Genomic DNA, 22,817 nt, shown 5'->3' with positions numbered 1-22,817 from the left:
TACAGTTGTTGAAAAAGCATTATTATTTTTTATCTCTTTACAAGTTTAAAAAATGAAGTTCCGCAAGATAAGAGAAGATATTATTATAATCTTTATTTGTCCCAAATTTATGTTATAACCACAAAGAAAAAAAAAAAAAGAAAATCAATAAAGTTTTCAGAGAGAAACATGACAATCAGAAAAGACACGGGACACACAATCTCTTTTAGTCCAAGTTTAATTATCTCCAAAGAAAAAGTAAAGGCGCTATCTCGTATATTAATCTCTATTTTTATTATTATTATTATTATTATTTTTATACACAGTCATCATTTCATCCGAAAAAGATATGCAGTGTGCATGAACGCGGAGTTCGTCGTGTGCGGATGACAAACAGACGATTATGAAACAAAAACAAAACACAAACTTAAAAAACTTGGTTACATTAATAATATCTATCTATAGACATCTGTAACAAACAAACACACACCCCTTGTATGGCGAACGGCAGAGCGCGAGAAACAGGACCTGAGAGCGAGCGAGCGATCGAGCTTCTCTCTGATGACGTGGCTCCAGGACCAGGAGTTTAGAGCAGAACTCAGATTCGACTTCTTACAGTCTCTTTAACTTTCGTTACTGCTTTACACGCTGCAGGCTGCTTTCACACACTCGGCTCATAAACACACTTTTTCAAGGACGCGTGAGCTGCTTTTTATCGACCAATCGGATCATGAACAAACGGTACAGAGAAGGAACATTTTGTTTTTTAGAATGTTAAAAAAAAACTAATAAATACTTCAACAGAAACATCTGAATTTCTTCGAGAAAAAAAATTATATTAAATAAATAATAAATGTAACACGAAAGCCATCTTCCACCAAATATCTGATCGGCTACCTTGGGTTAGGTCAGAGCGTTGCTATGGTAACAGAGTTGGCATGATGTCAGCCGGAGTGTGAAAGCAGCTGTAAACGCACCATAAAAGCCGCATGATGATGATGTCATGCGGTTAAGTTCCAAGTTGTGCGACACGTGTGCTATGACGAGCCGGAACGAGACGCTCCGATTGGCTGGTGTGAAAATGCACCATGTGACCCTGATCAGGTTTATAAATCAGTTTGGGAAAACTACTGATCGCTGTAACGAGAACACGTGAAGCATTAATAGTTTTAACAGTTTAACATTAATGCATTTAAACGAACAATCCAGGCAGTTCGTTGAGCGTGGCATAGCAGCAGGCCACGCCCACAAGTTAAGCTAATGAGATTTTGTTGCTATGACGATACGCGAGGCACCTGAAACTATTAAAAAAATCTGATTTGTTTTGATGTGATAACACACAGCTTGTAAAAACAAGACTTGGAAAATTTACACAAGTCAGTTTTGTCAGGCAGTTTTTAAAAAGCGGGCGGGGCTGAGAAGTCCTTCATCTGTCAAAAATTGCATTACTTTTACCACACAGTTGAAGCACGTCGCTTCACTTGTGGTAAAATTCCGTTCGTTAGTGATGTTGGCGCCTCGGAGCTGCTTTGTAACATCTGTAAACTCTAAATCAATGTCGTTGTTTAGTAAAAAAGAGGCGGAGCCACGATTTGATGCCCGTGCAGTCCTGTTTCTCCGCTCGCGTTAGCCCTGGGTTGGTAGTTTACACAAGAACAAACGTGAACACACGCGACTCCGGCGTTGAGTTGAGATAAGAGGAGATGAGATTGTCGAGTCCGTTGCGTCGCTGTAAACTGCTGAGGAGAGAACGGACGTCTTGTGCACATCTCAACATCCAGGAAATGGCTAGCGTTTAGCATTAGTAGCATGCTGCACCGGCAGTAACAGATGAAGAAACAAACACTCCGAGAAAAACATGACACGCTTCCTGCAGAGTTCCGCGTGCGCTCTTTAAAGCCTTTACTTTTTCTGTAAATGTGCCACACGATCCAAAACACGTTTGTTACTTTTACATTAAACTGGAGCGCCATGTTTTTTAAAGTAAATGTTTTCCGAATCTTGATTTGATTCCCATCAAGGACAAAAAAAAAAGCACAAATACAATCACTACATTTTCAAAATGCTTAAAATGCGACACGTTGGTCTCTCCGATGACTCTGTGCTTGGTTCCATCATGTGGACGAGACATAAAATGTAAAAATATACGTTATATCACTATATGAAACATTTGTTTTTATAAAAACGCCCCTCACGATCCTCCATCAGACACACGCTAGCACTCGTATGTGTTTAACTTGCGCGCACCACGACTCACCGAGGTTTCTGGTTTGTTCTTAAGAGATTTGGAGCGCGGCCTGAAATCCGGAGTGGTCCTGTAACGACATCCTGTATGTAAAGCGCGGCACGTCCTCTCTCTCTCTCTCTCAAGTCTAAAGTCGCGACGTCTAAGTGAACGGCCGGTGGTGACGCTGACGTGCGCTACAGAATTAAACCTCACCATCACTGACGTTAACGTTATCACTCTGTTCGAAAGCACCGTGGAGTTACTGATAAATGGTCGAGCGAGCTTTAGATTACAGTATATTGTGCTCTCTCTCTCTTTTTTAGATCTGATTTAAAAAATAAACCACTGGATTTCTTTTTCAATTCTGATTTGGAACAATTTAGACTCAGACTGGTCCACACTCGCACACGTGACATGACCTACGACCCATGACCTTGAAACAGCCCACATTTTCTTGACTTTCCTAAACTACGGCTTCTTCAAACGTTCTCGATGTTATAAGCCGCGACCTAATAGAGATAAAACTTTACAACTAACAATCTAGTCTCCTTATCAAGTGTGCACTCCGACTTGGGTCTTCACTAAATGGTCGAGCGAGCATCACTATGAATCTCCAGCCTCTTTCTCACTCTCTCGTGTTCCCCTTGGCTCCGCTCGTGACCTTGTCGCTCACCTGCACAGGCGTGTCGTGAGTGAGTGAAGTAAACGTTATCTGACCGACGGCCAAGTTAATGTAATGGAGATGAGTTAAATAATAACAATAATGATAAGAATATTACACACTTATTTACACACCACACACCCTGACCTGATCACACGCAGTAAAACGTTTACAATTTTCTGATATTTTTAAACATGTTCTCCAAAAAAAAAAAAAAAACTTTAACAAATCTAGAAATAAACTAACCTGAAAAGCCGTCACTTGTAACATCATGACCTACTTTAATCGGACGTCCAGAAAGGCCACGGTGTTCTCGCAAATATTAAAATGACCCCTAATGCCCTGTACAAGTGTAAAGTTAATCCGCTTGCTATGGAGCGTTGCGGTTTGCTAGCTAGCATCAGATGATTTAGATGATAGCCGGGCAGCAGAAAATTAACGCAAATTTATTCATTTTCCCAAATAAAGTGAAAGACGGCTAGCTGTCAGGCAGCTGTTGTATAATTACCAAGTTGTTTTTTTTTGGACAAGTGAAGCAAAATTAGCAGAAAATGATTTAAAACTCATGGCTCTTTCTTTTGCGAGTGGCTTGAAATTGAAAAACAATTGTGGTTCTGTGTTTGTTTGCAAAAAATTAAAGTAGAAATTCATGGCATTTTTGGACGTCCAACAAATTTTTAGAAATCTTTTGCACTACTCAGGTTGTCGTCTCCGACACTTTTCATGCTTTAAATTGTGTTTTTGTTACTTTATTTTATTTTACATACAAGATCTATTTCATTGCTAACTTTAGTCTAGTTCTAACGCTAACATGCAAGTTAGGCTTGATTCCCGATAAAATGCCTTAAGTACAAACCCACACCAAATCTAATTCATCTTATTTTATTATTGACCTATAAAACATGAAAAAGTAGCCCTCGCTTTGTTTATTTATTAATTTTTTTTTCATTCTTTTCGATGCATAGGAACGAATCGGATCGCAAGTTTCAGAAACTGGACTAAAGCATCACGGAGGAATTGTTATTCTAAAGTAATTGCACGGAGGAAAGGGAAAAAAAAAAGAATTAAGCAAGCAGGTAGCTAATCGAGCACGGAGCACCCTTATACGTCGTCAAGACACGTGACACGCTTATGATAAATATACGAATAGAAACGGTTATTGCTTGATGTGGATGCTCCGACACTTTTACAAACCTGACCTTTGACCTATAAATGCTGAAACCGTCAGCGATATGGTGCAAAAAAATTTAAAATTGAATACAGTATTCCTGTGCACTTTGTGTGTGTGCATGTGTGCATGTGTGTGTGTGTAACAGCTCGTCCTGTTTTCTCAGGTTGGACGGAACTCGTATTGCTCGGTCCGTCAGACGTTGAAAATGAAAGGGAGGAAACAGGAAGTGCCCAGTGAACTGACCGGCAGCTCAGCCCGTCGCCATGGCGACGCAGATCAAAGCCCTTTAACACCACAGCTCTATCCTCAAACATGTGGGGTAAATATTCTTCTTTGTAATACATCGCCTGACCCCGCCCCCTGTCTTCCATCTCCTGACCACACCCCTCCTCCTCCGCCCCGTGTCTCCTGGCTCTACCTGGAGATCATGGAGCTGGACTGTGATTGGCTGGAGGAAGTGGTGGCGGCGCTGAGCTGAGAGAATCCGCTGTGACTCGACTCCAGGCTCGTCATCGAACCCCTGAGAGGAGAAGACACGAGAAAAAAAAAAGGGAGGAACGAGAGAGAGAGAGAGATCCAGGGAAAGAAAGAGTATAAATAGAAAAAAGGGGATAACAAAGGGAATCATGCGAGGACAGAAGGAAGGAAAAATTGACAAGAGAATTTGCATGCACAAAAACGAAACATAAAATAGTTAAACAAACAGAAAAATGAGAAACAGGCAAGGAGGAGCACAAGACAGGCAAAAAGAGACAGAAAGACAGAACGAGAAGGAATGCAGTGACAAAATGAAAAACAGATTACAAAAACAAAGAAGGAAGGATTGTTTAAGAAGGGAAAAAAAAAGACAAATTGACAAGGTGACAGACACAAGAGAGAGAGAGCAGGGAAAAAGGGGAAGAAGTAAAAAGGGAATAATAAAATAATGTAAGGAAAGAGGGCACAAGATGACGTGCAATGAAAGAAAAAAAAACAGAAAAATATGGAATGAAACAGAGAAAAAAAGAGAGAGAGAGAGAGAGAGAGAGAGAGAGAGAGATGTGATGAGACAGTACACCAGGAGATCCCCAGTTACAACATAAAGTTGTGTTAATAACACACACATACATACACACACACACACCATCACAGTGAGCTGAACCCCAATCCTGCAGCCGGACATGCAGCCAGGATGAGCGCGCACACACACACACACACACACACACACACACACACTACTTGAACCCCTAATATGCAGTGCATTACACTCAAACACTTCCACCCGAATCAATGCTAACATGCTAAACACCACAGATCCTTTAGCATGGTTAGCCTTCACCTGCTATTAGCATTAGCAACATTAGCATGTATGGGCTGAGTGTTCCGTCCAGCTCACTGTCGAGTTCTGACTGGAAAAAAAATATCGGATAAGGAAACAGTTCTTTTTGGGTTTTTTTCCTGTCATGGCTATAAATACACTCCTCAAACCAGCAGGCAAACTAGAAAAAAGCCTCTGTGTGTGTGTGTGTGTGTGTGTGTGTGTGTGCGCGTGTGTGTGCGTAAGAGAGACAGAGACATCTGCCACTGGCTAATAAAACACTGATCAAACAGATTAGCCTTGAAGATTTCTCACATTTCTGTGAAATTAATTTGATTCTGTGTTAAAATCAGCGTTAGCATTAGCTTTGTTAGCATTTTAAAACGATTAGCAATTAAAAGGAAGCCAGAGATGAGGTTAAACAGACATTGCAAATTTGTTTTTAGTTAGAAAATAAAAACGCACCCTTTTCCACTTCCAGCTTCTTTTTAAAAAAAACAAATGCTCTTTTTGTAATTATTAGCATGCTAATGAGCTAGCTTGCTAGCTAGGAATTATTGCCAAATTGTACAATTTTTGCTTCCTTTTTTTTTGCAAAGCTTTCTGGATAACAATTTAAGAGGTAAGGGGAAGTCGACAAGTGTGCGTCAGGGAAACAGGATTGGAACACAGCCGTGATTTTGTTCCGAAATTGTTTCAGATACGATTAAAAAAAAATTTACATCACACCCTCGTAACTATTTATATATTTACATAATTCAAGTTGGTTTTTTTTGTGCAATAATTAACATTACTTATTTAAAAAAAATAATAAATAAAAAAGAGGGAAATTAAATAATAAAAAAATGACTAACAAAATAAATAAATAAACGAAAAAAAATTATCAAATCGTATAAATTATATATATAAAGGTAAGACCTCACCATGGATTAACTCGCTATTGCGCTACGAGGGCGTTCTGCAAATTTCACACACTCATAACAAGGTGAGAAATCAAACGTACACACACTTTCCTCTCAGAAGTTAAAGCATCACTCGGTCACGTGACACCTTCAACCTTTATCCACTCTGTCTGTCCTGCACACCTGACCAGCGTTACTAAACACGACCTCACGCATCTGCTCTGAGAATAAAAGCAAAGAACACATCTTGTGTTCACGTGGAAAACGTTTGGAACAGAAGTCATCAAAAAAATTAATGGATGCTGAATTTTGAATGTCCGCACCAGTGATGCATAAATCACCAATTCTTCCCTTAAATAAACGAGATCTGGCTTTAGGAGACACTTTGCCTTAAGTTTCTGATGCCAGAGACACGCAACGACAAATTCCTTTCTTTAGAAAAATAATTGTATTTATTTGTTTATTATTATTTTATGTAAAATTTTACTTTACACTTTGAAGGTTTCGTCGTATCTAACCGCCTTTGAAAATACACGAATGCAGATTCCTCCTTTTAAATAAAGTAGTTCGGATTTAACCCCCACCCCCCATCCCCCACCCCCACCCCCCTAACTACATGCCATCAGAGTGATAAAGTACAAATTCTAACACACAAAATTTACAGCCTGATTTGTCAATAGTTTGTCAAACAAATTTAACAAAATCAATTGAACATCCGCCCCTGGACGTCTACCACAGGTGCAGAATAGTGTGTGTACGCTGGACTTCCTCGCCCATGCTTTCATAACTTGCTAGGATTTACATAAACCCAAGCCGAGCATGTGTTTAGCGCGGTGTTAGCATTGTCGTTAATGCTAACACGCTCACAGAGCCTCGTTAGCGTGGCGTTGAAGCTTAGCTAACGGCAAACAGGATCACTTACAAACTCTGCACATCGCAGCAAGCCGTTCTTTACGGAGGGAGAAACGGAAAAGGAAGGCAGGAAGAAGAGAGAGAGAGAGAGAGAGAGAGAGAGAGGCAGAAGCTTGGATAGTGTTCGACTGTAGGCAATTTCATGGCACTAAGGTGAAGTAAATAAATGAAGTAATAAAGTGAATCAATAAGGTGTTGCTTCCAGATGTTTCTGCGGTGATCCAGGTGTGAAGTTACCTGAAGTCCTCGGAGCCCAGGACCTCGGTGTAGTACATGACTTTACACTTGTGGGAGGAGACCTGCAGCGTGGCTAACACGTCGTCTACGCGCGGCAGGTTGGTGGTGGCGCACGCAGGCATGGAGTGGAACCGCCACTGCAGGATGTAGAACCCAGGCCAGCGCGTCACGTGAGAACCCTGCAGACACGCGGAACGAGGAAGTAACGGAGACGGATGAGAAACGGAAATAAAAAAAAAGAGAGTTTCAGTAAACGGATATACACGCGTATCTGACGTCACCTGCACGCTCTCTCCCTCTTTACAGGTGAGCGGGGACTCCACCATGCTGTAATCCTGCCCCAGCTGCCACGACTTGTCGATGAGCTGCACGTTGTTGCCCCCGGGCGACGTGATGCCGTGAGACGCCAGCGCCTCCTTCCTGGGCGCCTGGGGAGCCCGCTTGGAGTGGTAGATGTTAAAGACCACGTCTCCTTTACACACGTCGAAGTCCCATGTGATCACGGACGAGGCGTCGATGATCTCGATCAGCAGCTGGAACGAGACGAGAGAGAGAGAGAGAGAGAGAGAGAGAGAGAGAGAGAGGAGGTGAATAAAAACACGGCCATGACATCACTGGAATCGGAAATGACATCGCCACGTGATGAGCCTTACCTCGTGCGGCGCGCCTTTGAAGACGCTGGCGCTCTGGTAGATGGTTTCCGTCCACAGTTTGATGTCGTCGTTCTCCAGTTCCTCGGGGGTTCTGTACAGGGATTTGGGAACCAGGCCGCCCTCGGGAACCTCGCACTAATAAAACGCACCACACCGCCGTTGTTTATTATACAGCACGTCAACAGTCAAATGAAAAAAAGATTAAACCATAAGACTTCTAAGGATTTAAGCAAAAGCACTGATTTACATTTAGCCACACCCACAAAACTCCATAAAAGGCAAAGCAGATGATAAACGGTATAACACAGAGACCCGATCAAATCAAAATTTGTTTTCTAATTCCGTTAGACGGTTTCAAACACACCAAATAATGACATCATAAAAGTAAATTATTACACATTACACACACACACACACACACACACACACTCCGGTCACTCACCATGCACTCTCCCCCCAGGAAGTCGGGGATGACCTCCTTGTCGATGTAATCCACCAGACCGCCGGGACCCTGGTAGTCGTTCCCGGCGTAGATCAGGAACTTCTTCCGCGTGTTCTCGTCGATGAACGGACTCACCTGAGAAATAACGGGGGAAAATAATTTATAAAATAATAAACCAAACTTTACATGCTGTATATACACTGCTTTTGTTGCTCCATACACCCTGACTTTATCAAAAAAACATATTTAAAGAGTTAAACCGAAGAAAAAAAAGCAGTGGATTTTTTTCTTTTTTTAATTATTATAACTGTTCAAGAAAACAATAACCCAACCACAAATTATACGGCTGAATAATTAAAGGTGCAATAAGCAACATTTTCTCATCTTTACTTATATAAATAACCTGGAAGATATGGGCTGGGGGGGCATAAAGAAAACTGATAACTTAAATCATAAAAAATGGATCTCAGGGAAAAGATGCCTTTCAAATTGTGTGCTGCTGAATCACCACCAGGGGGCAGTACTGACACTGCAACTTTGCATTTATGTTCAAATGCTGCAGGGATGAACTTTGTAAAAAAAAAACTAAAATATAAATTTTAAGATCAATGAAATAATAAAAAAGACTTGTTAACAATATTAAATAATAAAGACAGACGAAAGTCTTATCAGTGTACATCTGATTAACATGCAGCCTTCTGGACAATTTTTTTTTTTTTATTGTTTGTTGTTGTTTTTTTTCCCCCTTGATGAAGGGGCGGGGACTTCCTGTTGAGTGCATAAACAGGAAGTGTGAAACCTCACCAGGGTCCAGAGTACAGGGAAGACCCGGGGAGCGCGCAGGATGAGCAGACGCCCGAGGGTTTCTGGGTAATTCGCCTCCACCACCTCGATGATGCGCAGCAGAGCTTTGACGCCGGGACGCCACAAGTGTCTCATGTTCAAGCCCTCCAGGTCCACCAGACACGTCCAACAACTGCACACATCATCGTCATCATCATCTCACACTGATCTACAGAACTGACATGCTGTGTGTCTGTGGATGTTTCTATTACAAGAAAAGTTTTCATGCTGAGTCTGAACAAGACGTGTTCCCTCTGCTGTGAGACAAACAATGTGTGAAAGTGAAAAAGAGAGTGAGAGAGAGAGAGAGAGAGAGGAGTTAAAAATAGTCAGAGATAAAACGAGAACAGATGTGCTGCTGGATGAAGTGAGAAATGAAAGCAGTGTCTGGAACAGAGATGTTAACACGAGGTCAGGACGCGAGCTCAGATTAATCAGCATTTGCTTCCTCGTTAGTTCACACTGCGGGCATGCTGACGTGTTCCTGCTACACCAGAGAAGAAGAAATCAGAATGAGTTAGATGAGAATGAAGAACAATGAGAAGTGGAACGGTTATGAAGAAGAAGGAGAAGGAGTTTAAGGAAAAAGTGATGAAATGGGGAAAGTGTTAGAGGATAAAAAGGAGGAGAAGTGTGGAAGAAACAGAGGAAGGAGAATAGAAAAAGAGTAGATGAAGGAGTAAGAGGAGAAATAGGAGGAGGAGGAGAATGGGCGGAGTCAGGAAGAAGAAGAAGAAGGAGGAAGAGAGATGAGGAAGAGGAGCAGAACAAATGAGAAACTGAAGGATGAAGATGAAAAAAGGTGGAAAAGAAGAAGACGCTTAACAACGAGGAGGAAAAAGGAGACTGTGTTTCTTTTCTTTTTTAATAAACTGTGTGTGTGTGTGTGTGTGTGTGTGTGTGTGGGTGTGGGTGTCCATGCGCACCTGATCGGGCGCCCGAAGACCTTGGTGTTCTCCTCACACCTCCTCAGTCCCTCCTCATTAATGGATAGAACCTAAATAAAACGCACACACACACACACACACACACACACACACACACACAAAGATAGAAACAGTGATGATCAAGTTCTTTCTTTTCTTGTGTTTAGAAGCAAAGCATGCTGGGAAACTGTGCTTACGTGTCTGAGCAGTGACTCCTCCCCCAAAGCACGAACCAGACCTTTAGTGTCCATCTGTCCCAGACGCAGGATGTAGAGAGGGCGGCCATCTACACACGCACACACACACACACACACACACACACACACAAATATAAACATGTGTTGTTTTATTTTATCTAAGAGGAAACTTCCGTTCCAATAAATTATTTACTTCTCTTTGTTTTTGTCTTAAGCATATTTATGATGTCGCACACAGATTGTCAGACCACTCTGTGTGTGTGTGTGTGTGTGTGTGTGTGTGTGTGTGTGTGTGTGTGTGTATGCACAGTGTGGAAAGACAGAAACAATGAAATAGTTACTCATCACTAAAACAACAGGAAGAAGAAAAAAAAACAAGAAAAATAAATAAAACATTTAAGCAACAGAAAAGAAAAATAGCAAAATGATTAAGAAAAAGGAAATTATAATAAACGAAAAAAATGAAAAAAAAAATGAAATTGAAAAGAGGGGGAAAGTAGAAAAAAAGGAGGTTAAAAAAATGACAAATAAGAACATGATCAAATTAAAACAAAATTACCAAAAATTTTAAAACGCTTTTTTGAAAAAACACCCTTTAATGAATATTTATTACACCTAAACTTCCCAAAATAGGGAAACAAAGGGGAAAAAATAATTCTGCTCAGAAAAAACAACAAATATAAACAGAACAATCCCAATACTAAACATATCGACATAAACCCGATCCTACGTTACTATTTTGCTGAATTCATCAAACGTAACTTCATAAAGAATAAAAAACATGAATCGCTTTTTAGAAAGTACGACTCAGGAGCACAGATGGCGAAAAAAACAGCAAAAAAAAAAAACAGAAAAATCGTTGAAAAGAAGCGAGAGATCAGCAAATCGCGGAGAGAGAATGAAAAGCAAAACGTAATGTGAAATGGAAAAAAAGGAAAATGAGGGAAAATAACGGAAAAAGAGAAAAGGGGAAAAAAAAGATTAAAAAAAAAGCATGCGCACGTCACTGAGGCGAAAATGTGACACAGCGCCATATGTGCATTTACACAAACAGATGGCAGTCTCCTTGCTCGGACACACACACACACACACACAGTGTGACGCCCGATCACACACTGACTCTCATCCACAGCGTGTATGCTTGATTAATTATCCGTAATTTAACTACGCTACACTTAGTAGGCAAAGTGTACACACACACACACACACACCTCTGAGTTGGCAGGTGATAGAAGTGTGGGAACATAAAGACGAAGATAACATCAAATATAAAACTCTAATTTGGAAAGAAAGAAGTAAGGAGAAATAAATAAATAAACACTGTGTGTGTGTGTGTGTGTGTGTGTGTGTGTGAGGCTCACCGCGGTCGTGATGGTGCCACCCCCCAGTGTAGTAGTCGTGGAGGACCTGCGGTGAGCTCCAGGTGTCCAGCAGGTAGTCCACTTGGTGCTGCTTCCTCCAGGTGAGGGACTGACACAGGATCTCTCGCGCTTTGTCCATGTTGAAGTCTCGCGCTCGCAGGAAGCGCAGGATGTGCTGGTCCTTCGGGATCTACACACACGCGCGCGCACACACACACACACACACACACACACACACACACACACAGATCAGCCAAAAGAAATGTATACAAATATTAGGAAAAGAAAAATAGCACGATGTTCATTATATTAATATAATATTATTATCATATATAAATAAATATATAACACACTGCAATAAATTTAGTATTAAACCATTTATACAAGATTTTCTTCTCCTCAAGCGAGAGGATACAGTTTTTTGGCTGACTCTGTGTGTGTGTGTGCGCGTACGCGGAGGAGAATCAGGTCCCCACGACGGCAGGAATACCTGACGACTTTCATCTTATATAAACATCTGGCCCGTCTCCATGACGACCATCGGCTTTTATATAAACGACTCGTTTCATTTATTCTTCTGGGTCTCGAATGTTTTGGTTACGGCTACGGCTTAAGGTGTTGTACAGCAAGACGCGCTGTGTGTGTGTGTGTGTGTTTCGCTCACCTTGCCCTTGTGTGTTTCCTGCAGCCAGCTGCGGAGGCGGATGAGGCAGCTTTCCTGCAGAGGTGTGAGGTCACCCAGGTAACGGTTGATGTAGTCAGCGTCCAGTTTGTCTAACATGAGAGAGAGTGTGTGCACACACACACACAGCATTATATATATAGATATGCAATCCTACCAAATGTATTAAGGTATTAATATACTATTTTATAACTGTATAGATTAAAACATCGACCCTCGTTACCATCGGGCGTGGCGGCGAGCGGCTCGTTGGCTCCGCCCCCTGGACTGCCACTTTCTTTGCACCCTGCCGCGTCTTTGCTGCTGTCCGTTGGGGCGTTGATGGCGATGGGGGCCGTCGTGGGAGGGGCCGGGGGCGTGACCGCTATGATGGGCTGAGCGAGGCAGGTGCTGGGGCTCCAGCGGGGCACGTGGGTGATGCCCTCGTCATCCAGCTCGCGCAGGTAGAACTCGATGATCTCTTTACCCTGGAGAGACGCGGACGCACAGCGGGGGGTTTAACGTGCAGCCTCAACTTCTCAAGTGCACAATATTACAGTTATATATATATATATAAACGTAACTCAAGAAATGAATCTAATGACTATTATTATTATTTTTTAAATCATGGTTGTCATGGTTACCTTTTTGATGCTGTTGGCGTACTGCTTCATGGCGATCTTCTCCACGGTGCTCTCGAAACCGAAGAAGGATTTAATGTCCAGGCTGGCCGACTGCTCGAAACACGTCCAGTCCTCGTTCTCGGGGTGAACCTGACACGTGACACGCAAACACGCACGTTAGTACAAACTGAAAGGCTCATACAGAAATATCATGATAAATCACGTCACAGGACACTTTTTATAAATATCGGACACGTTATATTTTTATTAACATGCTTTAGTGTATAAAAAAAAAAATTATATATATATATATATATATATATATATATATAAATAATAGTGTACACTATATAATAGTGTATAAAAATAGATGTAAAAAAAAAACTGTGGGAGGATGTGACAAAAAAACATTTCTATACATCATAATATTTAATGCAACAAATTAAATGTTGTTTAATAGCTTTTGATGATTATGACGCCTAAACCTCCTGAAAAGGGAAAAAAATGATAAATTAATTCTCAAAAAACAAAACAAAACAAAAAAAAAAAACACAAATCAAAATACCAAACATATCGTCACGTACGACATCATGATATCGACATCGTCACATCATCGTGCCTTATGTTTTTGCAGAAACATAGAAAAGCAAAAAAACATGCATCACTTTTTTTAGAAAAGCATGACTCAGGAGCACAGATGGCTAATAAACCCCCCGAAAAAAAAACAGCTAAAGAAAAGAAGCGAGAGATCAGCAGAACGAGGAAAGAGAGAGAACACAACTGAAAAACTGCAGCGTCAGCAAAATTTCTGCTGCAACAACAAGAAAACAGAAAACTTCTGGAAAGTGTTAGAGACAGAGCGACCTCGATAATTCTCTATCCGACCTGTCTCTCTCTGTCTCTCTCACACACACACACACACACACACACACACACACACACACACACACACACACAGTAGGTAACTAATGACACCTGGACACACATTCTGGAGGACAATAAGCGACTCTGGTGTTAATTGTTTTCCTCTAACATCACGTCCTGCACCGTTGTGTTGTTCGCTGTGTTTCTGGAAGCTTCCGTCACCAAAACAAGCGACTTGTACCGTGTGTGTGTGAATGGACTCGCCAATAAAGCTCTTTCTGGTTCTGATTCTGGTTTTATTCCTCTCTATACACCTTTAATATTAACAGGCCGTACGCACTGTGTGTTTTATCTGGTCAATGTTTCTCTGAAACGAGTTCCTTCTCACTTTGTGCTCTCGCTCAAGGACACGTCCACAGCTTGACCTCTGACTGTTACACAGCGCCGACACTGGACACTCGTTCCATAACGTTTAAATAAATCCCTCTTTAGTTTACGAACAGTTTACGGTAATAACTCTGAGTGAGTTCAGTAAGAGAGATTCATCAACAGTTAACACTTTTATTAAATAACATTTTAACGCCATGAAGTCGGATTTAATGTCCAACGTTTAAGAGATGATAGAAAATACTAGATCCTGATTCTGTTTACTGCTGAAACAGAAAGAACGAGAGATTAGATCATAAGACTTTTTTTTATCAGTAAGAAAAATAAAAAATAAAAAGTATGTGAACCTTTCGTAATTTCATGCTGTTCTGCATCGTCATAAATCTGATCATCTGAGCGACGAGTAGTGACAAATATAATGTGCTTAAAGTAATAACAAAAACTTAAACTAAATAAGTGTGTTATTGAACACACTAACTCGAAGATCAACAGAATTCTTTCACTTTTTATTGCTGTTTTTAATAAAGTCAGCAAAGATCAGAATTGTCAGAAGTGTTGTCTGTTATTATCACACATGATATTTCATCATTTTTGTCTTATTTTGTTTTTAGTTTCACATGTTTTTTAAAAAATGTGTTTTTGTTTTTATTGCTATCTTATTACCATTTTATTGTCATATTTTTTTAATGATGTGAAGCACTTTGGTTTAACTTGGGTTGCTGTAAGAAGGTGTGATATAAATAAATGTTAATTGATTGATTGACTGACGTCACTTAGATAAAGATTAGATCACATTTCAAGACAAATTGATGAAAACTAAGGGTCCACATACTTTTTCCTGCCACTGTATATGCACATCCCTGACCTTCTGACCAATCAGAGTTGAGAACGGTGATGAGTGAAACGATTACTTTTTTGATGTAACGAGTGATCTAACGCGTTCGGTCCATCATTTAAATTCTCAGTTATTTGATTACATTTTCAAAAATGTCATTCGTTATTCAGACAGTTTTTGTAATCCGTGAGCCAGACAGCAGTCAGATCCCAATCCATTAGTGTGTGTGTAAAAGTGGCCTGCAAGCCCCGCCCCCAATTCCGATGACCCGCCCCCTCCGTTATTCCTGCTGTTAGTTAGTTAACAGAATTTGGGCCAAACGTCACTGAGTGATAACGATAGAATAATTATAAAGGTCTCGACTAAAACAACATGCACGAGAAATCACAAAGGAGTTTTTATTTTCTGCAGTGAAAAAGTACTAAAAGAACTAGTTACTTTTATCAGAAAGTAACGCTATAATGGAACTGATTACTTTTTAAAGATTGTGTAATTAGTTACTTTATAAAGTAACGTCCCCCAACAGTATATAAATATATATATTCAGTATAATAACTAAAACTAACGATGATGTCACGACTCGCCCGCGTTACTCCACAATAAGGTTAAACTGGAGTGAGGGTTTTATACTGTTCCTGTCAGAGTGGAAAGCTTGCGAAGGTCGAACTCTGTGTGTGTGTGTGTGTGTGTGTGTGTGTGTGTGTGTGTGTGTGTGTACATTTATATATATAGCTGTGCAACTTCATGTGGTTTGTATTTCATCATCCAGCCCCGATTCTGTCCCACACACACAGCAACTAATCATACACACAGCGAGGAGCTGACAGCCCCCACGTGCCACCCACACACACACACACACACACACACACACACACACACACACACACACACACACGGACGATGACAACAGCGGGAGAGGTTTGTTAGCCCGGTTCCTCTCCTTCCTTTTGGGGAAAATCTTCATGAACTCAAAAATCATTAAAGCAGAATTCCAGCTGAGTGGAGTCACGACCTGGATCATATTCATCATCATCAAGGGCCGTGTGTGTGTGTATGTGTGTTTTTTCCCCAAAAGAAAAAAATAAAATAAATAAAAACATGATAACAAACACATGTTTCTCTTCATGTCGAGTTAAGAATTTAACAGATGGTTTAATTATCAAAAATAAAATAAACAGTACACATTCCTGAGTCTGTGTGTGTGTGTGTGTGTGTATGTGTGTGTGTCTGTGAGAGGAAGACACTCACCGAGTAGCAGCAGAGCTCGTGGATGATGACGCGGCTGGAGAAGGTCTCGTTGTGGGACTCGATGTGCAGCGTCCTCTCGCGGCGGTTCAGCGTGTTCTTCTGGATGAAGTAGATGTAATCCACGCCGGCGATCTGGACGTCACAAACGTAGAAAGTACGTCATGTCGGAAGCTCAAAAACTTTTAAACGCCGCAGTGTGTGTGTGTGTGTGTGTGTGTGTGTGTGTGTGTGTGTGTACAGTCAGTTATAGAAAATACGCAGAATACGATTCCTACACACAATTAGTCAAAAATAAATAAATATATATATGTATGTATTTTTAAAACCCACAGCACTAGCTAGCTAGTTTGAACACCTACTTGTGCACTACTTAGTGGAAATAAGCACTAACAGTGTAGTGCACCTATATAGGGAGGATGGAGCGGTTTGGGGAGATGGAGAGAAAGAAAAGAAAAAAGAAAACAAATAAAATTAACCGATTCAGTGATTATTTTCTTCGACAGTTCACGGTCATCACCACACTGACTCCAATACTGATTGAAGAAAATAAAAATAATAATTTATTTGAGTTCGATATGTTCGTTTTTAAGGTGGTAAAATGTCGCAGTTCCTTTCTAATCCTCCAGGTGGTGCAGTCCTGTCCTGTGTGTTAGTAGGATTAACACTTTAGGATGTGTAACTAAAAATACAGAAACAAGTATTTTTCTTAAAATCGTGTTACTTTGCTCCGTGAACAATAAAAATATCACGCGGTGGAGGTTTGCGGGCGTTTGGTGGAGATCTGCATCACATAGTGATTGGTCAGGGGTGTACATTCAAATACGTTATGGTTTCTATAGTAACGGGTCGTTACCGGGGAGCCCGCGGCGGACGCTCCGCTAGCAATAATAATACGATAAAGTTTTTTTTTTTTTTTTTAAAGTAAGGAGATTAAACATGACATCAGTGTTTTGCTGAACGCTGCTGTGGTGTGTGAGAGGAATAAAAACACATCGCGACACTAAAACCAAAGCGCCATTTTACCCTTTTAAGGAGTCGGGGGGCGTCGACGTCCAGCTTGCACCGCCTCTCGATTCTGTGCGTGGAGTTGTCCTCACTCGTTTCCTCGCTGAGGACATCGCTGTCCACGAACATGGGGATCAGGTGGCACGTAGGGAACCTCCTCTCGTACGCCTGAGACACAGAGAGAAAGGTCAAAGGTCATGATATCACCGTTATTGTGTGCGTTTCGCTGTGTAGTTTTACTGATGAACCCAGATTTATGTAGATTTACAGAAGTCTGTATGTACGATTCACCCGAGGACAGACGTTACGTAACCATGGCAACAAGGTGAAAGACAGCTATTAGACACCTACATAGTGAGGAAAGATGGGGCGGAGCTAACTCCAATAAACTATTTCTAAGAATCAACTACAGTGTGTGTGTGTGTGTGTGTGTGTGTGTGTGTGTGGAGGACAAATCTTTGCAGGTGTCCTGAATATCGGGTCAGCAGATGGAACAGAAACTAGGGTGTGTGTGTGTGTGTGTGTGTGTGTGTAACTAGTTGCACAAATCAGGTCGCACTTGTTTTACAGAACAAACAAACACAAACAAACAGCAGAAAAGCAGGAAGTGTGAGCGGGGACGGAGGAGAGGAAATACCAGAGTGGAGTTCTACAAGTGAGCTGGAACACTTTCACATGCCTCTGTGTGTGTGTATGTGTGTGTGTGTGTGTGTGTGTGTGTGTCTCACTTTCAGTCCATCCCCACACGTCTCTCACCTTCTTTCTCTTCCCGTCTGTCTCTACATGTCTATTCTTTCAGTTTTTCAGTTAGTATCCTTTGTCTTTCAGTTACTCTCTACAGCTCTCTCTCTCTCTCACACACACACAAACTCCTCACATAAACCTGGCCTGTTTATTCCACAACGTGTCATATATAGTAACACCCTCAGGTGTGTGTGTGTGTGTGTGTGTGTGTGTGTGTGTGTGTGTGTGTGTGTGTGTGTGTGTGAGAGAGCCCGAGTCTTCCTGAATGACAGGAGTGATTGATAATAAGCACTTTAAATCTGTGTGTGCAATCGTGTGTGTGTTCAGTGCTGTTTACAGTTTGAGGATCTCAAAAACAACTAACACACACACAGTTTAGCCTTTAGCACGCTAATACACACTTGTTTGTTTGTTTGTTTCACTCAACATGAGCAGACCTGCTGTAAAAAAAAAAGAAGTAATTTTTTGAGACAGATTCTAAATAAACATACATTATTAAAAAAAATTAAAATGTGTCACTTCTGTACACACACACACACACACACACACACACACACACACACGCTTTAATGTCAGATCCTGTGTAAATGTGTGTTTAAGAGCCGGTTTGACACAGGATGTTATACACACTGTACACACACACGATGTGAGAGAGGGCACAGCAGAGGTGTATCAGAGAATCTCTGGTTACAGGCGGCAATTGTTAAGAATTTTGAATCGGTTTTATGATCTGAGACAGAAATGTCTTTGTAAGAAAGAGTGTGTGTGTGTGTGTGTGTGTGTGTGTGTGTGATCCTGTTCTACAAAAAGAAACAAGCTCTTGATTCAACCTCAACTCATTCATTGTGTTCAGATGGACAGAAGGGCTTGTGTAGGCGTACACACACACACACACACACACACACACACACACACACACACACACACACACAATTCATGAAGGAAAACAATCATTTGTACTTTGGTTAAATTTAATCTATGAAAAAATTGGGAAAGTAAACAGTGAAAAGTAAAAGTAATAAAATCTATACAATTTATTTATATTTTACACATAATGTTATCTAGTTTTGATGATTTAATATTAAAGTTTTTATTATATTAAATTAAATATAAGTTATAGAATAAGAACACTTTGACGATGTGATAGTTTAGTCACCATTCTATGCTCTGTGTTTGGTTAAACACAACAACCCATAATAATAATAGAGATGGGGCGGAGCTTAAACAAAAGCTTGTTCTAAATATTCTAAGAGAAAAAAAGAAAATTGTCTAAACATTTTAATTTTTATAGAATCGCTAACTGGGACAAATCAATGTTTAATAAAAAAAAAACTGAACATTCTAGACGAATTAATTAAAAATGTTATATTCTTCATTTTATTCATAGTTAATTCCTACCCACCATTAGAGCCCGCCCACATCACGGCTACAACTGCCAACCAGGAAGGGGGGCGGAGACTATTTTGCGTTTCCTTCGAGGACTTGCTACTGAAATCGCAAGTTAAACTGCAACTTTTAAATCTATAATTTAGCATCCAAACGTATTTATTTAAACTCTCACCAAATGACACAAATTAGACATAATTAAAAAGATTTTACAAAATACTTAGACAAACTCTTACATAAACGGCTGACTACACCACATATCTTGCCTGCTATAAATCGCGATCTTTTATGACTTTTATGAATAATCGCGCAGCTCCATATCGCGATCTAGATTATTATGCGATTAATTGAGCAGCGCTAAAGCAAAGTAAAAATAAACATTTAATTCAAAATAATTAGGAATAAAATTTTAAACAAATATTTTTCCCTACATTTTGCAGAGGAGCCGCACTACACCAACACTTCCCTGCTTTTATCTTATATTGTAGACGACGCAAACAGTTTTTAAAATGTAAAATAACTTCGACGATGACCAGATTCTTAACGTGCCTGGTGATTGGTGAATATAATTTACCGCTGATTTTCCAGCTTTAAATTCGAGTTTATGATTTCCATCTTATTTTTTTAATACCTTTGGTGGGGGAGGAGGAGGAGGGGGGTGTGGCTCCTGCCTTAGAGTGAGGACATAAAATCAAACCTAATGACTTAACACAGCTAGGCTAGTGGGTTAGCCGATCCCAAAATAGCTACAACGAGGTAAGAGCGTCGCTATGTTAACGAGCAGCGTGTACACACACACACACACACACACACACACACACACACACACACAACGGTCTGGAACAAAAGAAGAAAATATGAAGCACTAATAATAGATTGTCTTTTCAAGAACAGACTGAGTAACGACTCTGACTCATTCAGCCCGTGTTTATTCATATGGCAACATTACACACACACACACACAGAGGTAGGTCAGTTACTGGACTACAGTGAATGGTTCTCCATGAAAAGGTTCCGTGTTGGAGGCTAATCTGAGCTCTCAGCGTTGTAATACCATCAGAAAGTAGGTCGAGGAGAGAGAGAGAGAGAGGCAGGGAGGGAGGGAGAGAGAGAGGGAGAGAGAGGGAGGCAGGGACGGAGAGAAAGAAGGAGAGAGGGAGGGAAAGAGAGAGAGAGGGAAAGAGAGAGGTAGATAGAGCGAGAACTCAGAGCAGAAAGGTGAGGAAGATCGGAAATCCGATCCGTAGGCGTGCGGGCTGAGGGTAAATTTATCCTGTACACATTCCTCTCACCCCTATAACTCCCCTCCTCCCCCCCTTCTCCCCCTCTCCCAGCGCATCACTGCGGTCTGTTTCAGTGAGAATGACGTTCATGTTACGGTTTACATTACAGCAACAACCGTAACTGTGTCGTTTTTTCTGGCCGTGGCCTGTGCATCGGATTTTATCATCCGGTAAAATTCTGATCATCCGGTAAGATCATCCTGTATAACGGAATCATTATACACAACTCGCCACACAGTAGTGATTCGTACCAGCTTCTAAGGACGAGACTAACCAGGGGTCAGTCGATACGATATAATCACAAGACCTGGGCACCGATTCGATTTATATCTCGTGATTCAATAAGTATTATGATTTTATTGGCTCCGTGTGTGAACAGTTTAAGAGGAGCTGCAAAATTTTACCACCTCAAACACAAACGTATATAAACGTTACACACTATTTTGTGAGTCAGTGAGTCCGTGCAGTGAACCATAAACTGGCGCACAAAGAATTGTGTTGCGTCATGAATCGATGTTTCCTACAAGCATGTGCCTACTAGATTCGTTCTCAGATCAAAACAAACCAACTGCACTAGCTACTTAACGTGTGTGCTTAACAAAATGTATGAAACTAAATAATAGAAACCACAGTCAATGTTCTTCTCCCGAACAATAAACAGGAACAAATCAAAGGTAGAGCAGGAAGTCAAAGGTTTGAACAATTGTTTAGAATTTTTCGTACATTATTTGCATAGAATTAAAAAAACAAAAAAAAACCTGTTTATTGTTTTAGTTGAAACTGCGACTCTAGACGCGGACATGCACAGAAAATAATCAGAATCAGAATTAACTGAGTTGATCGTTAGCTAGCGAGATCATTGGGTTAGCAGTAAATATGTAACTTGTTCATATTTGTTCATATTGTTCCGCTGGTTGTTAGCATAAACATTAGATTAACTAGACTAAACATTAGATGTTTGTTTAATTATTTTAAATAGTAATAATAATTTAAAAAAGTCAATGTTAAGAAATACGAGTTCTCCTATTTTGTAATCAGACAAAATAAAATGATCGCTGCTACAAATATAACATTTTTTCGATTGTTGTTTTTCACATTTTTGATTGCTTTGTGAATAAATAAATAAAAAAACGTGGCCATGCAGAGAAAAGTAATTATTTCCAATAATCGCGTACATATGCAGAAAATTAACGGTTGGCATTACTTATATTGTTGTTCGCTAACAAGAACATGCGGTTAGCCTTAACAAAATCCCAGCTCTGTATTTCGGATATACATTGGAAAATTACTTGTTTCGCCGGTTGCTAGCATGAACATTGGATCAGCCGTAAATTTGTAGCTGCACTACAAAAAAAAAGGTCAACGTTAATCAACCTAGGCCGTCTAATGGCTTATTAAATCAGACAAAATAAATTGATCGCTGCTACAAACGTAACAATTTTTTAAACGTTGTTTGATTTTTTGGATGATTCAATTAAAAACAAGTGTTACATTTTAAACCACAAATCATGATAAGAATCTGAATTTCACAAGTCTAACGATTGTGTAACTGTAATTAAAATATTTAAAAGTTTTAATTTTAAAGAAGAACACTGAACTACGCTGCAAACATACACAGGAAGTGATGTCATGTAGACCAACACAGATCAGATCGTGTGAACGGTCCGATCTGGCTGTTTTTAACAGCATTTTGAAAGGGTTTTGTCAGAGCGACCGCTTACACGTGTCATGCTAATCTGGTGGCAAAGACAGGACACAGAAGTTCCACTGTCAGATGCGGACACCGCCGGCGTGCGGTTTGTTTCGAGACTGATTGCAGGTTCCTGAGACGAGCGCGAGCAGTTGCATAATCGTGTGTTTTTATTTTCTAACGTGTGGTTTTTTTTGTGTGAAGCGAAGGTCTAATTAACACGTCGTGCCTCTGGTGAAACCTTTGACACGAACCCTAATCAGAGGGCCGTGTAAACTTGTTA

At 40.5% G+C, this 22,817-nt stretch overlaps 1 protein-coding gene across 2 annotated transcripts in view; it reads right to left on the bottom strand.

The window, feature by feature from the left end:
- Positions 1-251: 251 nt before the first annotated feature.
- The window catches only part of si:dkey-237i9.1 (SEC14-like protein 1), a 35,104-nt gene continuing 12,538 nt past the window's right edge, over positions 252-22,817 (bottom strand). The window contains exons 3-17 of one of the 2 annotated variants that reach the window (XM_053497969.1): positions 17,450-17,599; positions 16,427-16,558; positions 13,114-13,242; positions 12,714-12,957; positions 12,473-12,582; positions 11,809-11,998; positions 10,448-10,536; positions 10,251-10,321; positions 9,286-9,457; positions 8,482-8,616; positions 8,040-8,174; positions 7,668-7,919; positions 7,387-7,565; positions 7,160-7,186; positions 252-4,558 (exon numbers count right to left, since the gene is read on the bottom strand). In XM_053497969.1, the coding sequence (XP_053353944.1) occupies positions 4,453-4,558; positions 7,160-7,186; positions 7,387-7,565; positions 7,668-7,919; positions 8,040-8,174; positions 8,482-8,616; positions 9,286-9,457; positions 10,251-10,321; positions 10,448-10,536; positions 11,809-11,998; positions 12,473-12,582; positions 12,714-12,957; positions 13,114-13,242; positions 16,427-16,558; positions 17,450-17,599 (2,121 nt within the window). In that variant the 3' untranslated portion in view covers positions 252-4,452. The remainder of the gene's footprint in view (positions 4,559-7,159; positions 7,187-7,386; positions 7,566-7,667; positions 7,920-8,039; positions 8,175-8,481; positions 8,617-9,285; positions 9,458-10,250; positions 10,322-10,447; positions 10,537-11,808; positions 11,999-12,472; positions 12,583-12,713; positions 12,958-13,113; positions 13,243-16,426; positions 16,559-17,449; positions 17,600-22,817) is intronic. The other variant, XM_053497970.1, reaches the window with a different exon arrangement.

This window comes from Clarias gariepinus, chromosome 6 (assembly GCF_024256425.1).
Source record: "Clarias gariepinus isolate MV-2021 ecotype Netherlands chromosome 6, CGAR_prim_01v2, whole genome shotgun sequence".
Lineage (NCBI taxonomy): Eukaryota > Metazoa > Chordata > Actinopteri > Siluriformes > Clariidae > Clarias > Clarias gariepinus.
This window is presented reverse-complemented; position numbering and strand designations above follow the sequence as displayed.